The following is a 16,040-nucleotide window of genomic DNA, read 5'->3' as shown; positions in this document are numbered from 1 at the left end:
GATCCTTGAACCAATGAGCAAGGCCAGGGATTGAACCTACATCCTCGTGGGTACTTGTTGGGTTCATTAAACACTGAGCCTTGATGCGAACTCTGAATTTCATTTGATTTTGAGGACCAGTTTTTCCATATCTGCAAAATATTGACTTTTGATAGAGACTGCATTGCATATGTAGATCACTTTGGGGAGTGCTGATATTTTAACAATATTAAGTTTTCTAATCCAGGATCATGAACTGCTTTATATTTGCTTAGGTCTTTTAAAATTTCTTTCAGCAATGTTTTATAGCTTTTGGTATACAAGTCTTTCACCTCCTTGGATAAATTTATTTATAGATAATTTTCATTTTGGATGATATGAAAATTATCTTCTTAATTTCCTTTTTCAATTGTTCATTAAGGTGTATAGGAACATAATTGATTTTTGTGTGTGTTGATCTTGTGCCCTCAAAAACTTTTGAATTTGTTTATTGTCTGTAGTAGTTTTTTGGGTTTTTTTTGAGGATTCATTCAGATTTTCTTTATATAGGATCATGTCAACTATGAAGAGAGGTTATTTTACCTCATTTCCAATTTTAATGCATTTAATTTCTTTTTCTTGCCTAATGTATCTGTCTATAGCCTGGTAAAATATAGAATAACAGTGGTGAAAATAGGCACCTATCTTGTTCCTGACCCAGGGGTAAGTTCTCAGCTTTTCTTCATTGAGTAAAATGTTAACTGTGAGTTGTTCCTAAATGCCCTTAATCATTTTGAAGAAATACCTTCCTATTCATAGTTTTCTGAGTGTTTCTTTAAATTATGAAGGGATGTTAGATCCTGTCAAATACTTTTTATGCACCATTTAAGATTATCATACAGGTTTTTTCCTTCATTTCTTTAATGTGTTATATTACATTGATCAATTTTAGTGTGTCTACCCCCCCTTTGTATTTCTGGGATAAATCTCACTTTGTTGCAGTGTATAATCTTTTTAATGTACTTTTGGGTTCAGTTTGTTAGTATTTTGTTGATGATTTTTGTATATTTATTCATGAAGGATAGTGGTCTGCGATTTTTTTTTCTTGTGACTTGTCTGGCTTTGGTATTTGTGTAATGTTGACCCCTTAAAATGAATTATAATGTGCTCCCTCCTCTTCTATTTTTTGGAGAATTTGAAAAGGTGTTAATTCTTCTTTAAATGTTCAGTAGTATTCACCAGTGAAGAGATCTGGTTCTGGACTTCTTTTTGTTAAAAACTTTTTGAATACTGATTAAATCTTTTAATTTAACCTAAGTATTTTCTATAAATCTATTTTAATTTTCCCTGATTAAGTTTTGGTAATTTGAGTGTTTATAGTAATTTTTCCATTTCATATGTTATCTAATTATCTAATTTGTTGATACAGAATTTATTGATATTTATTCATTATCTTACAATCCTTTTTATTTCTGTAAGGTCAGTCATTGTGTTCCCTGTTTCATTTCTGGTCTTATCTATTTGTATTTTTTTCTTTCTTTCTTTTTATAGTCAGTCTAGTTAAGTTTTGCTAACTTTATCTTTTCAAATAACTAACTTGTGTTTCATTCACTCTAATCTTCTCTATTCTCTATTTCACTTTTCTGCTCTAATCTTCAGTATTTCCTTCTTCTTGCTAGCTTTGGGTTTAGTTTGTTGTTATAATTCCTTAAATCATAAAGTAAATGTATTGATTTGAGGTCTTCCTTCTTTTATAGCTATAAATTTCCCATCTAAGCATTGATTTCACTGCATTCCGTAAGTTTTGGTAATGTGTTTTTGTTTTTATTCATCTCAAAATATTTCTAAATTAATCTGTGATTTCTCCTTTGATCCACTGTTTAATGGTTGATTCATGTTTAAGAGTTGTAGCAAATTCTTTGGCAATAAGGAAAATAAACTAATTGAAAGAAGTATAATGCAGGAATAAAGAAATTAGATTCACATATGAATATAGCCAAAAAAGCATATGCTATATAAAACAAGAGTAAGGTTAGTAAACTTGAATGATTAAAAAGTTGAGGGGCTCTTCTCCCTCCTCCCAGCAACCCTGGGAGCTATCTGCTTTCCTTCAATAAAGACTGCTTGCTTGCTGCCTGTGTGTTTGCAGAGTTCATTCTTTGGCTGCCATGAACAAGAACCCAGATTCTGGTATCATCTTTCTGGTAACATCACTTTTAGGGGCTCATCCAGGATCTGATCCAATACATTTGTGCTCATAAGATTTAACAGAAGTCAAATGAGACACTAAGACATCAGTTTCTAAACAGAAACTAAAGATCTCCAGCAGCAGATTCATAAGATGTCTGATCCAGCTCCAGCTTTTGGAACTGTCCTCTGGAACTGGTTGACCTCCTCCTCCTGGAGAAAATATTTCCTCACCATAGCCATCATTGTGGTCTTAATCGTTTTATTCAAAACCTGTATAATTAATTGTATTTCTCATTTTATTACATCCCGCTGAGAAGCTATCAACCCTCAAATGGTGATGGAAGGGGTACCCAATGCAGTTTTTTGAAGCCCACTCGACCATCCCATGAGTGGAGACCTAACTGCTCTCCCCTAACAACACCCCTATTCAGCAGGAGGCAGTCAGAATGGTCATCGCCCCCCCACCCACAGTTAGAGTCGCCAACTCTAGAAGGGGGATTGAGCCAGAATATTTAATTCAGGTAGTCAGTGTAGGGGCATGGGCTTTGATGCATTCTTTGATATGGCCATTGATTAACATTTGTGGCTTAAGGGCTCCAGGGAGTAACATCCCCACAGGCCTTGTATACTATAGAGAGTGTACCTGTGCCCAGATGGACATTAATCCCTAATCCCCTACGACTCAGTTTATGGGAGGAAAAGGTCAAAGAAACTATGAGACTCTATTTGGACATTTCCACCCCTGAGACCCTATTGGACAAGGACTGATATAGGTAATTGAACAAGGCCAATGGGAGACAACCACATCTTTCTGGACCCCACATTGGTATCCCCCATCTTAAAGGAATAAAAACCCCTATAGGACAATAGAGAAAAGGAGGTCTTATCCCTCCTCCCAGCAACCCTGGGAGCTATCTGCTTTCCTTTAATAAAGACCTAGCTTGCAAAAAAAAAAGTTGTAATAGAAACAGTGGAATGAAAGTAACATAAAGTAGAAGTAACATATGAAATAAACATATTTTTATAAATATATAAACATACAAAAATAGAAGTAACAGGAAATAAAATATCTCCATGTATGTTTATAAATATATAAAATGGGGTCTTTTTTCCTCTGAGAAATGAGTATGTTCAGGTATGCATGTTAAAAATTTAAGAAGAGGAGTTCCCATTGTGGCACAGTAGAAACGAATCTGATTAGGAACCATGAGATTGCAGGTTTGATCCCTGGTCTTGCTCAGTGGGTAAGGATCCAGCGTTGCCATGAGTTGTGGTGTAGGTTGCAGATGAGGCTCGGATCTGGGATTGCTATGGCTGTGGTGTAGGCCGGCAGATGTAGCTCCAATTAAACCCCTAGCCTGGGAACCTCCATATGCTGCAGGTGCAGCCCTCAAAAGACAAAAAAAAAATTTAAGAAGAGTCACAAGAAGATTAAAAATTGGATATTTAACTTACAGAACGGTATATAGTAAAAAGTAATATAGTAAATCAATGTATTGCAAAAGGAGAAAAGTATGAAAAATATTTAAAAGAAAGCATCAGATGGTTTAAATAATTTTTTAGAAATAAGTCTACATATGGGATTTCTGGCTAGCGTAGAATGAAGAAGTCAGCAAACTCTTTCTCCAATAAACAAGTATAAACTGTACAAAATTATTTTTTAAAATTTCAGGGCTCCAATAAAAACTCAAAGGAAATGTGAGAGGTGTTTATTCATGAAAAACTGGTGGAACTTTAGGTAATAATGTCAAAAATATGACATTTTCCCGGGGCTTCACTGCCCTTGACACCCCTCCACCTCTGTTCTGTCAATGTGGTAGTTTTATCTTGGTGGGGCTAGCTAGGAAAAAAAATCAGTTTTTCTGCCAAAGGGCAAGAACTTGATTTGGAGAAGACAACTAAAAGGTAACACTTTGTACAGTCAGTTAAACTATCTAAATTTGTAGGAAATGAGTGAGGAAGATCTAAACAGTTTTTGTCTGAGATTATAGTTCTGGGTGTGGTGAACAGTGTCTGCCAGAAATTTATGGGGAGTCTAGAAATAAGAGAGCAATAGAAAGGCTAGAAAATCTCCACTGATTTCTAGGATTACTGGGTAACTATATGTATAAACATGGAGACAGACGTGGGCTCAGTGGAAAGCAAAAACTGAGGAATCACACAAACTCTAAATGTGCTCACAGATATAACCCAAAGGCAGAGGTGGAAGCCTAGCAGTTTGACATGCCCAAATCACTGGCTAACCAATGAGCTATTTAGACATGGTGGTGACCCTAAGGAAACCAGAATAAAAGTAATAAGTATAAGAATTAAGAAAAAAAAAAAACCTAGCACAGACTGCTACAAACTACAGGAGAGATTATGCAAACTAAGTCTGGACAAATTATTAAAAACAAATCAAATTCTTCAGGAAAAATCAGAGTCCTGTTTTTATAATGTATTATTTATGTCCAATTTAAACAATAAAATTATAATTTATGCAAACAACTCAGAAAGTATGACCCATGTTCAGGAAAAAAAATCAATATAAAGAAGTTCTGTGTGGCCCTAGGTGTTTATTTTAGCTGATAAAGATTTCAAAAGAGTTGTTACATGTTTTAAAATGATATTTAATGAGTTAAAAATGTCATGATAATAAGAAGAAAAGCAACTAATTACATGGTGATAACAGTATGGTTAACAGCCAACTTCTCACCAGAAACAATGAAAGCCAGAGGAAGCAGAACAACAAAGTGCTGAAAAGAAATGCTCTTCAAGGAAGAAGTCTGTATCCAACAAAACTATCCTTCAGGGATGACGGTGAAATAAGGATATTTTAAGATAAATAAAAGGTGAGAAAAAGTGTAACTACCTTCCTTGAAATAGTAAAGGAAGTCTTTTACACTGAAAAGAAAGGATAATAGATGCTAACTTTAATTCATGGATAAAAAATAAGAGCACCAGAAATCAATGTATTAACATTTTTTATCATCTATTAAATTCTTTAAAATAATTTTATAAAGCAATAATTATAACTGTTTTGGAATTTTTTTTAATTACCTGTGGAACTATACTGAAACAAAACTTCTATCTTTTACTAGGACTAAGTATTAATCTGAGTAGATTATGATAAACTAAGTAATCCCTAGAGTAACCACTCAAAAACATCTTTACAAATATAGTTTAAAAATCGAGAAGAATTGAGAGTTCCCTTATAGTGCAGTGGGTTAAGGATCTAGCATTATCACTGCAGTGTCTTGGGTTGCTGCTGTGGCACAGGTTTGATCCCTGGCCTGGGAACTTCCACATACCACAGGCATAGACAAAAAAAATCAAGAGAAGAATTAAAATAGTACACTAAAAAGCATTTGCTTATTACACAAAAGAAGGCAGAAGAAAATATAGAGGGATGAGAATATATATGTATATCCATAACATTTAGCAAAATGACATTTGTAAATCCAAACATTTTAGAAATTAGATCAAATGTGAGTATGCTAACACTTCATTCAAGAATCAGAGATTTCCAGACTGGAATTAAAAGGAAGACACAATTATTATATACTCTGCACAAGACACAGTTTAGATTTAGAGACACATATAGGTTGAATGCAAAGTGGTAGAAAAGTATATTATGCAAATAGTAACTGTAAGAGGCTAGACAAACATCAGACAAAATAGACTTTAAAACAAGCAATATTTATAGGGACAAAGATAAACAGTTCACAATTATAAAAAAGCCAACATATAATGAAGACATAATTATGAGCATATAGGTGCCCATCAGAGAAAATACGTGAGGCAAAACCTGAATGAACAGAAAGAAGAAATAGACGACTGAACATTCACAGTTAGATATTTCAATACTTGACTTTGTCTCACTGTTAGAAAATATAGGTAATCAGTAAGACTACAGAAGACTTGACATTACTACCAGAAAACTTGAATGTGATTTATAAAAAAATTTAGACTCTAGAAGACTTGAAAATACTATCAGCAAACTTGACATGTGATTTATTAAAAATTCAAAAAAATTCCACACCAATTACAGCATGACACATTCTTTTCAAACACTCATAAAATATTCTTCAGGATATGTCATATGATAGGCCATAAAACAAGTCTCAGTAAATAAGTGTGAAATCGTATGAAGTATGTTCTCTAAGCACAATGGAATTAAAGTTGAAATTAACAATAGAAAGAAATTTGGTAATTCCCTAAATATTTACAGTTAAATAATACACTTTAAAGAAGAAATTATGAAGGTAATTAAAACATGTTTTGAACGGAATGAAAACAAACACAACATATCTAAACTTGTGAGATAAATTTAAGGCAGTGCTTAAAGGGAAATTTACATCTTTAAATGTGTATATTGGAAGAAGAAAATTACAAAATTGCTTTAAGCTTCCACATTAGAAAACTAGAAAAAGAAGAGAAATTTAACTCAAAGCAATAAAAAAGACAAATAAATAAATATCTATGTGGTAAATAACGAAATATAAAACAGAAATTATAGAAAACCACTCATCAAAAGTTGGATCTTTGAAAAGATGACTAAAATTGATAAACCTTTGGTTGCAATGACCAAGATGAAAAGACAAAAGACACAAATCATCAAAATGAGAAGAGAAAGATGAGACATTACTGCCAATTTTTTAGAAATTAAAAGAGAATTTTATGAACAACTGAGTGTCACTAAATTAAACATTTTAGACTAACTCAAGAATAAATAAAAATCTGAATATATCTTAAAAAACAAAAAGAAATGATAAATAACAAATAAGCAAATAAATAGATAATCCTTTCACAAAGGAGGGCCCAATTCCAGATCATTTCTCTAGTGAATTATAGCAAATGTTTAAAGAAGAAACAATAGGGATACTATAAAACCAGGTATTAACATGATACCATAGACAGAAAAAAAATCACATAAAAATATAGCCAATATCTCTCTTAAATATAGAGGCAAGAATATTTAACAAATTATTGGCAAGCTGATTCCAGCAACCTATAAAAAGGATTATATACAATGACCAAAATCAAAGGAATGTAAGGTTCATTTCACATGCCCAAATTGATAAATGTACATACAAACTTCAACCAAGAATACTCTACCCAGCACAGCTCTTGTTCAGATTCAGAAATCAAAAGCTTTACAGACAAGAAGAAGCTAAGAGACTTCACCACCAACAAACCAACTTTACAACAAATGCTAAAGGAATTTCTCTAGATGGAAAGAAAAGGCCACAATTAGAAACAACGAAATTATAAATAAGTAAGCTCATTGGTAAAAGCAAACATAAAAAATGTAGGAAGGGAGTTCCTGCTGTGGCTCAGCAGTAACAAACCTGACTAGTATTGATAAAGATGGGGATTCAATCCCTGGCCTTGATCAGTGAGTTAAGGATCTGGCATTGCCATGAGATGTGGTGTAGGTCACAGACACAGCTTGGGTCCCATGTTGTTGTGGCTTACATTGGCAGCTGTAGCTCTGATTCGACCTTGGAACTTCCACATGCCACTGGTGTGGCCCTAAAAAGCAAAAAAAAAAGGTAGGAAATTACCCCACAAATATAATATCAAAACTAGCAAGCATTAGAAGAGGAGAGAACAGTGCAGAACATTAAAAATGCATTTGAAATTAAGAGACCAGCAACCAAAAAGAATTCTGTAAATATACAGACTGTTATATTGAAATCTAATGGGAATCACAAACAAAAACCTACAATAGACACACTCATAAAAAAAGAAAAAGCAATCCAAACACAACACTAAAGATAGATGACAAGTCACAAGAGAAGAAAACAAAGGAGGAAGGGAAGAAAAAAGACCTAAAGTAACAAATCTGAAATAATTAAGAAAATGGCAGTAAGTACATACATATACACAATAATATTGAATGTAAATGGATTAAATGTTCACACTAAAACTCACACACTAGCTGAATGGATACAAAAACAATACCCATATATATGCTGTTTACAAGAGACCCACTTGAGACTTAAGGATGCATAAAGACTGAAAGTGAGGGGATGGAAGGAAGTAATGCATGCAAATGGAAATCAAAAGAAAGCTAGAAGAGCAATACTCATATCAGACAAAATAGACTTTAAAATAAAAAAGGTCACAAGATACAAAGAAGGACACGACATTGATCAAAGGATCAATCCAAGAAAAAGATATCACAATTGTAAATATATATTCATACAACACAGGAGCATCACAATATATAAGGCAAATACTTACAGCCATAAATGGAGAAATTGACAACAACACATTAATAGTGGGGGACTTTAACACCCTGCTTACATCAATGGACAGGTCATCCAGACAGAAAATCAACAACAAAACACAAATCCTAAATGACACCCTAGACCAGATAGACTTGTTATTTATAGAATATTCCATCCCAAAGCAACAGAATATACATTCTACTCAAATGCACACGGAACATTTTCCAGGATAGATCACATCTTGGGGACCCAGATAAAGCACTGGGAAATTTTTAAAAATTGAAATTATATCAAGCATTTGCTCCTATCACAAGGCTATGAGACTAGGAATCAACTACAAGAAAAAAAAACCCATTAGAAAAAAACAAACCCCTGGAAGCTAAGCGATATAATACTAAACAACAAATGGATCACTGAAGAAATCATAAAGGAAATTAAAAAAAATTCTTATAGACAAATGACAATAAAGATACAATAATCCAAAACTTATGGGACACAGAAAAAGCAGTTCTGAGAGGGAAGTTTATAGCAAATTACAATCTTATCTCAGGAATCAAGAAGCAGCTCAAATAAACAACCTAACCTTACACCTAAAATGACAAAAGAAGAACAGATAAAGCTCAAAGTTAGTAGAAAGAAAGAAATCATAAAGATCAGAGCAGAAATAAATGAAACAGAAATGAAGAAAACAATGGAAAAGATCAATGAAACCAAAAGTTGGTTCTTTGACAACATAAAAAAATTGATAAATCCTTGGCCAGACTCATCAAGAAAAAAGGGAAAGGGCTCAAATCACAAAAAATTAAAGTTATAAATGAAAAAGAAATTACAACTGACAACACAGAAATACAAACGATCACAAGAGGCTACTATAATCTAGTATATGCCAATAAAATGGACAACCCAGAAGAAATGGACAGATTCTTACAAAGGTACTACTTCCAAAACTGAACCAGAAATAAATAGGAAATATGAATAGACCAATCACAAGTACTGAAGTTGAAAATTTTATTTAAAAGCTTCCAAAAAATAAAAGTTCAGGGCCAGATGGCTTCACAGACCAATTCTACCAAACATTCATAGAAAAGTATTGCTGAAATGCTTCCAAAAAATTGCAGAAGGAACATTCCCAAGATCATTCTATGAGGCCACCATCACCCTGATACTAAAACCAGAAAGAGATACCACAAAAAAAGAAAATTACAGGCCAATATTACTAATGAACAAAGATGCAAAAATACTCAATAAAATATTAGCAAGACAAATCCAAAATTACATTAAAAGGATGATATACCACCACAGTCAAGTGGGATTTATCCCAGGGATACAAAGATTCTTCAATATCCACAAGTGAATACACCACATGAATAAACTGAATAATAAAAACCATATGATCATCTCAATAGTTTCAGACAAAGCTTTTCACAAAAATCTAAGACCCATTTGTGATTTAAAAAAAAATCCTAGAGAAAGTGGGCATAGAGAGAATGTACTTCAATATATTAAAGCCATATATGGCCAAAATCCTTTGCTAAAATCATTCTCAACAATGAAAAGCTGAAAGAATTTCTGCTAAGATCAGAAACAAGACAAGCATGTCCACCTCGCCACCTTTATTCAACATAATTTTGAAAATTCTATCCATGGCAATCAGACAGAAAAAAAGCTTTTGCACAGCAAAGGAAACCATTAAAAAACCCCAAAAGACAACCTACAGAATGAGAGAAAATCTAGGCCAGTGATGCAACAGACAACAACCTAATCTACAAAATACATGAATAGCTTATGAAACTCAACAACAAAAAACCAAACAACCCAGTTGAAAAATGGGCAGCAGACCTAAATAAATTCTCCAAAGAAGACGTGCGGATGGCCAACAGGCACATGAAAAAATGCTCAACATCACTGATTATTAGAGAAATGTGAATTGAAATTACAATGAGGTACCACCTTACACCAGTCAGAATGGCAATCATTAACAAGTCAACAGATAACGAATGCGGGAGAGAGTATGGAGAAAAAGGTACCCTCCTTCACTGTTGGTGGGAATGTAGATTGGTACAACCACTACGGAAAACAGTTTTGAAGTTCCTCTTAAAACTAAATATAGAACTATCACATGATCCAGCAATTCCACTGCTGAGAATATATGTGGACAAAACTTTCATTAAAAAAGATACATGCACCCATAAGTTCATTGCAGCCCTATTCACAATAGTCAAGACATGGAAACAACCTAAATGTCCAATGACAGATGAATGGATTAAGAAGATGTGGTACATATATACAATGGAATATAACTCGGCCATAAAAAACAAACTAATGCCATCTGCAGCTACATGGATGGAACTAGAGATTCTCATACCAAGTAAAGTAAGTCCAAAAGAAAAAGACAAATACCATATGACATCACTTATCTGTATAATCTAAAACATGCAACAGATGATCCTATATAAAAAATAAACGGAATCAGATCATGAACAAGGAGAGCAGACCTGGGGTTCCCGGGGTGGGGGAAAGGGGAGGGAGTGGAATGGATGGACATTTTGAGGGTTTTTTGGATGCAAAATGTTATATTTGGTATAGATGGGCATTGGGGCCCTACTGTATAGCACAGGGAAATGTGTGTGATTGGGTCACTCTGCTGTACATCAGAACTTGAAGAAACACTGTAAACCAATGTAAACCAACTGTACTTCAATAATAATAATAAAAGAAAAAAAATGCACTGTTTTTTTAAACCAAAAAAAAAAGAAAAAGAAATAAAAGGATTATACATTGGAAAAGAAGAGGTCAAACTGTTGCCATTTGAAGATGACGTGTTACTATATATGCAAATCCTAAAGATGCTATCAGGAAACTGTTAGAGCTCATCAATGATTTTGGTAAAGTTGCGGGATACATAAAAATCTATTGCATTTCTATATGCTAACAATGAATGATTAGAAAGAGAAATGAGGGGAAAAATACCATTTACCATCACATCAAAAATATTAAAATACCTAGGAGTAAACCTACCTAAAGAGACAAAAGACTGAAAACTTTAAGAAACTGATGAAATAAACCAAAGATGACAGAAACAGGTAGAAAAATATACCATGCTTTTGGTATATATAAATAATCTTCCTTAGATTGGATGAATCAATGTCAAAATGACTACACTACCTAAGGCAATATACATATTCTTTGCAATCCTTATCAAGTTATCAATGACATTCTTCACAGAACTATTTTTTTGTGGATTAAGGGGGAGGTTGATTAGTTGATTAATTTAACTAATTATTTCATTCTTTTTTTATTGTTGAATAGTATTCCATTATACTTCTCAGTATATAAGTCTTTTACCTCCTTGGTCAGGTTTATTTCTAAGTATATTTTTTGGAGCGCTTTTTCTCTTTTTATGGCTGCATCTGTGGTATATAGGGGTTCCCAGGCTAGAAGTCATACAGTCAGACTACAGCTTCTGGCCTACACCAGAGCCATAGCAGTGCTGGACCTACACCATAGCTTGTGGCAATGACAGATCCTTCATCCACTGAGTGAGGCTAAGGATCAAAACTGCATCCTCACACAGACAATGTTGGGTCCTTAACCGCTGGGCCACCATGGGAACTCCTGGTGCAATTTTATAAGGTATTTTTTTTCACTCCCTTTTTGATATTTCACTCTAGTATACAGAAACACAATTGATTTCTGATGTTAATTTGTATCCTGCTACTAAGTTGAATTTGTTTATCCAATCTCCTGTTAGAGATCAGGATGGAAAACAATATAAAAAAAGAATCTATCTATCTATCTATCTATCTATCTATCTATCTATCTATCTATATATATATGTCACTTTGCTGTAAACAGAAATTGGTACAACATTGTAAATCAACTTATTTTAATTAAAAAAATAGTGCTTGTCAGCAACCGTGTCCATGTGATAGAATGAGCACCCTCAAGTGGTGCCACCAGTGTCTGTGTCCCCAATGTAAGTTCCAAGTGCCTCCTGCCTCTCTGGGAGAGTCTCCAAGATAAGTAGGTGAGTCTGAATCAGGATTCTTTCAAATTACTGCTTCTGGCCTGGGTCTTGGAGCATGTGAGATTTTGCATGTGCCTTTTAAGAGTGGAGTCTCTATTTCCCACAGCTTTTTAGGTCTCCCAAAACTAAGCTCTGTTGACCTCCAAAACCAAATATTCCTGGTGCAAGGATATGGGCCTCAGACCCTTTGTTCCTTGGAGAGAAGTTCCATGTTTTTAATTATTCTCCTGTTAGTGGGTCACCCATCCGAGGGTATAGGTCTTGACTATACTGTGACTGCCCCTCCTGCCCATCTCTACATGGTTCCTTCTTTATATCTTTAGTTGTAGAAAATCTTTTCTTGTGATTCTAATCTTTCTCATCAATAGTTGTTCCATCAATTGTTGTAATTTTGATGTTTCAATGAGAAGAGGTGAGCTCAGGGTCTTCCTACTCTGTCATCTTAGCTATATCTCCCTAACTCTGTTTACATTTAAATGTAATAATTTAAAGTAATTACTGATAAAGAGGTTCTTCTGTAATTTTACTATTTATTTTCTACATGGCCTATAGGTTTTTTGTCCCTCATTTTCTTGCATTTTTGCCTTCTCTGCATTTAGTAGATTTTTTTTTGTCTTTTTGTTGTTGTTGTTGTTATTGTTGTTGTTGTTGCTATTTCTTGGGCTGCTCCCACGGCATATGGAGGTTCCCAGGATAGGCGTTGAATCGGAGCTGCAGCCACCGGCCTACGCCAGAGCCACAGCAACGCAGGATCCGAGCCGAGTCTGCAACCTACACCACAGCTCACGGCAACGCCAGATCGTTAACCCACTGAGCAAGGGCAGGGACCGAACCCACAACCTCATGGTTCCTAGTTGGATTCGTTAACCACTGCGCCACGACGGGAACTCCATGCATTTAGTAGATTTTTTAAAGTGAATAATTTTTAATTTCTTTTTGTGGTTACAATGGGGGATTACATTTAATAGTCTAAAATTCTAACATTTTAAAATTTAACAGCTTAACTTCAATAATAATTTTTTAAATTAAGTAAACCAGACACTAAATTTTCTGAAATCTCCAAACAAAGCCACAGACTAGACTTTATAGTAAACTATTAGAAGCATGTCCACCAAAATTAAAAAAAAACAAGAAAAGGAGACCTAGCCACAGTTCTTCTAGTGGTTCATAAAACATAGGAAAGGAAGATAAAGAAAAATCTTTATTTGAAGAATATATGATGTTAAAAATCTAGAAAAATTAAATAATCAACGGAAAAGTCATTAAAAATGAGCCCTATATGGTAACTGGAAAAAAGATTAATGTGCAGAAATCAACAGCTGTGACTGATGAGCAGATACAATTCAAATAACCTTTTAAATAAACATAAAATTCTAAGGTATGCATATATAGACCTAGAAGGAAAGTACAAGGCCTTTGTGGAGACAACTAGAATATCTAATATGCCTTTTTTCATAGGTTAAAAAAGATTATTTCTAAGTTGAGTTTAAAATCTTAAGAACATCTATGCTTGGAAATTTGTGTTCTTGTTATACTAAAATTAATTCCACACTCGAAGTAGATGTAACTACCTCTCTGTATACAATGAAGCCAGTCATGATTAAAACAAAACTCTACATTGACAGAGAAACAGACAGTGATTTGATAAATGGAGACTCCAGTCCTCAGGTACTTGCAACCACTTAGTGGAAAGAACATGTTCACTCCTGTAATGTCATATAGTTGTCATCCCTTCCACAAGCTCCAATAAAGGAAATGACCCTGCACCTAGTTTTCTTACCTTGTTGAGAGATGGATCCCCATCCTGTAGCCCAGCAAGAAAGGTTCCAGAGATTCACATCTGGGGGTGCAATGCAGATTGGAAGCACAGAGTCGGAAAACACAATGCGGCTTTTCAACTGCACCAGAGCGATGTCACCTCCAACAGGGTGGTACACTTCGTATGCGGGGTGTATGATCACCTTATTCACCTCAAACCACTGGGTGTGATGGCCTGCAACCCCGAGATTCACAAGGCCCACATACATATCAAATGCCTCAGTATTCTTGTCCCTATGGGGACAGAGAACAAATACACAGTGATTAAGCAACTTGCATTTGGAAAGGGGAGCCACCTTGAGCTCATAGGCCTAGGGAGTCCTGAAGCATGGCAGTCTGGGTATCCAAGCTCTCAGCCAGGATGTGGAAAAGTGAGCCCTTCTAGCATAGTGGCACCTGTTTGTCTGGCAGAATTGCCCCCAAGGAAGTCCTGATCTGAGCCTATAGAGGATTCAGGGACCCACTAGGCCCTGTTGGACAGCCCAGGATGGTGAGCCTGCCATATGTGCAGATGTGTAGCTCAAGAAGATAAGTCTTTCATCAACTCTGATCCTGTGATTTGTCTCCTCTTCTCTCCTTTCAACCTATGGTGTGGCCACTGTCCTCAACTCTCATCCTATTATTTGGTTTCACACCTATCTGGAAGAGGAGATGACCCTAAAAGAGCCCTCATCCCTGTGCAAGAAGAAGCTGTAGTGGGTGGAGCTGTGTGCTAGGTCCCACTCTCTCCTCCACCTCCAAGAAGTTCCAGTCCTATGCAGCCTGTGTGTTCAGTCTTGCAGCCCTAGATCTCCAAGGAAATAGTATCCAGCACTGCCCACTCACCTCTCAAAGCAGTGTGCTGCAGACAGGACCCAGTACTCATCAATGATGGACCCACCACAGATGTGGAAGCCTGCATAGTGCACACTGACCTGCCATGGCCACTTTCCCTCGAGGGCATCCACACCTCCTATGATTTTCCCCTGCACATGACGCTGGCCACAGGCTTAGGGAGAAAGAGTGTGTGAGTAGCAGTGGTGCCAGGCCAGGCCTGGCCATAGGCAAAGTGGAGGGGGGTCAAGTGGGAGGAGGGGAAGGCCAGAGAAGACTAGGTTTCCACCCTTGAAGGGAGAAAGCCCTGGATTCACCACTGGGACTACCACCAATCTGGGCCTGGAGGGTCCTACCCACATCACGGCTAATGGCGACCCCCTCTCTGGCAGGGTGCCTGCGGGCCGTGGCTGCAACCTGGGTGGGAGGCAGGAAGGGCAGGAGCAGGAGGAGGAGGCTCAGGATCATGGGCCAGGACTCGCCAGTCCCAGTGGGAGGTCTCATCAGGGTGGCAGCCATGAAGCAAGCGCGCCTCGCGGGTGTGAAGGTCAGAGCACGTGACTTGTGACGGCACGAACATGCGACAGTGTCCAGGCATAGGTGGTACTAAAGCATGATAGCACAAATATTCCAGGGGTCCCGGGCATATGATGGCACCAAAACACAATGGTAACCCACATATGATAGAATTTTGAACGGCTGATTTTTCTTTTGCATCTCATACTCATGACCGTGTAACCCCTGCTCTCTATTTCCTCTATCCACATGGATACGTGAGAACGCCCCCTGGAGCTGCTGGGAGGTCATGGCTGTTTCATTCCTCAGCTCAGAAGCAGCCCTCAATGGTCTCCTTCCCTGCCACCTCTGCCCCATCCCCCCACCCCTGCCCCATCGTCCATCCCCACCATGGCTGGCTCTCTGCAGTCTCACTCTCTGGCTAGCGGTCAGTGGACCCTGGTTGGTCTCACTCTTGGATGGTGGTGGTGGTCAGTGGTGTCTCTCCCCAATCAGCTGGCTTG

At 36.4% G+C, this 16,040-nt stretch overlaps 1 protein-coding gene across 1 annotated transcript in view; it reads right to left on the bottom strand.

Annotated features, from left to right (window-relative positions):
• The window catches only part of PRSS38 (serine protease 38), a 40,742-nt gene extending 25,202 nt beyond the window's left edge, over positions 1 to 15,540 (bottom strand). The window contains exons 1-3 of the mRNA XM_047774614.1: positions 15,378 to 15,540; positions 15,034 to 15,196; positions 14,171 to 14,442 (exon numbers count right to left, since the gene is read on the bottom strand). Of these exons, the coding sequence (XP_047630570.1) occupies positions 14,171 to 14,442; positions 15,034 to 15,196; positions 15,378 to 15,540 (598 nt within the window). The remainder of the gene's footprint in view (positions 1 to 14,170; positions 14,443 to 15,033; positions 15,197 to 15,377) is intronic.
• Between the last annotated feature and the right edge of the window lie 500 nt (positions 15,541 to 16,040).

The sequence above is a fragment of the Phacochoerus africanus genome, chromosome 4 (genome assembly GCF_016906955.1).
Source record: "Phacochoerus africanus isolate WHEZ1 chromosome 4, ROS_Pafr_v1, whole genome shotgun sequence".
Lineage (NCBI taxonomy): Eukaryota > Metazoa > Chordata > Mammalia > Artiodactyla > Suidae > Phacochoerus > Phacochoerus africanus.
This window is presented reverse-complemented; position numbering and strand designations above follow the sequence as displayed.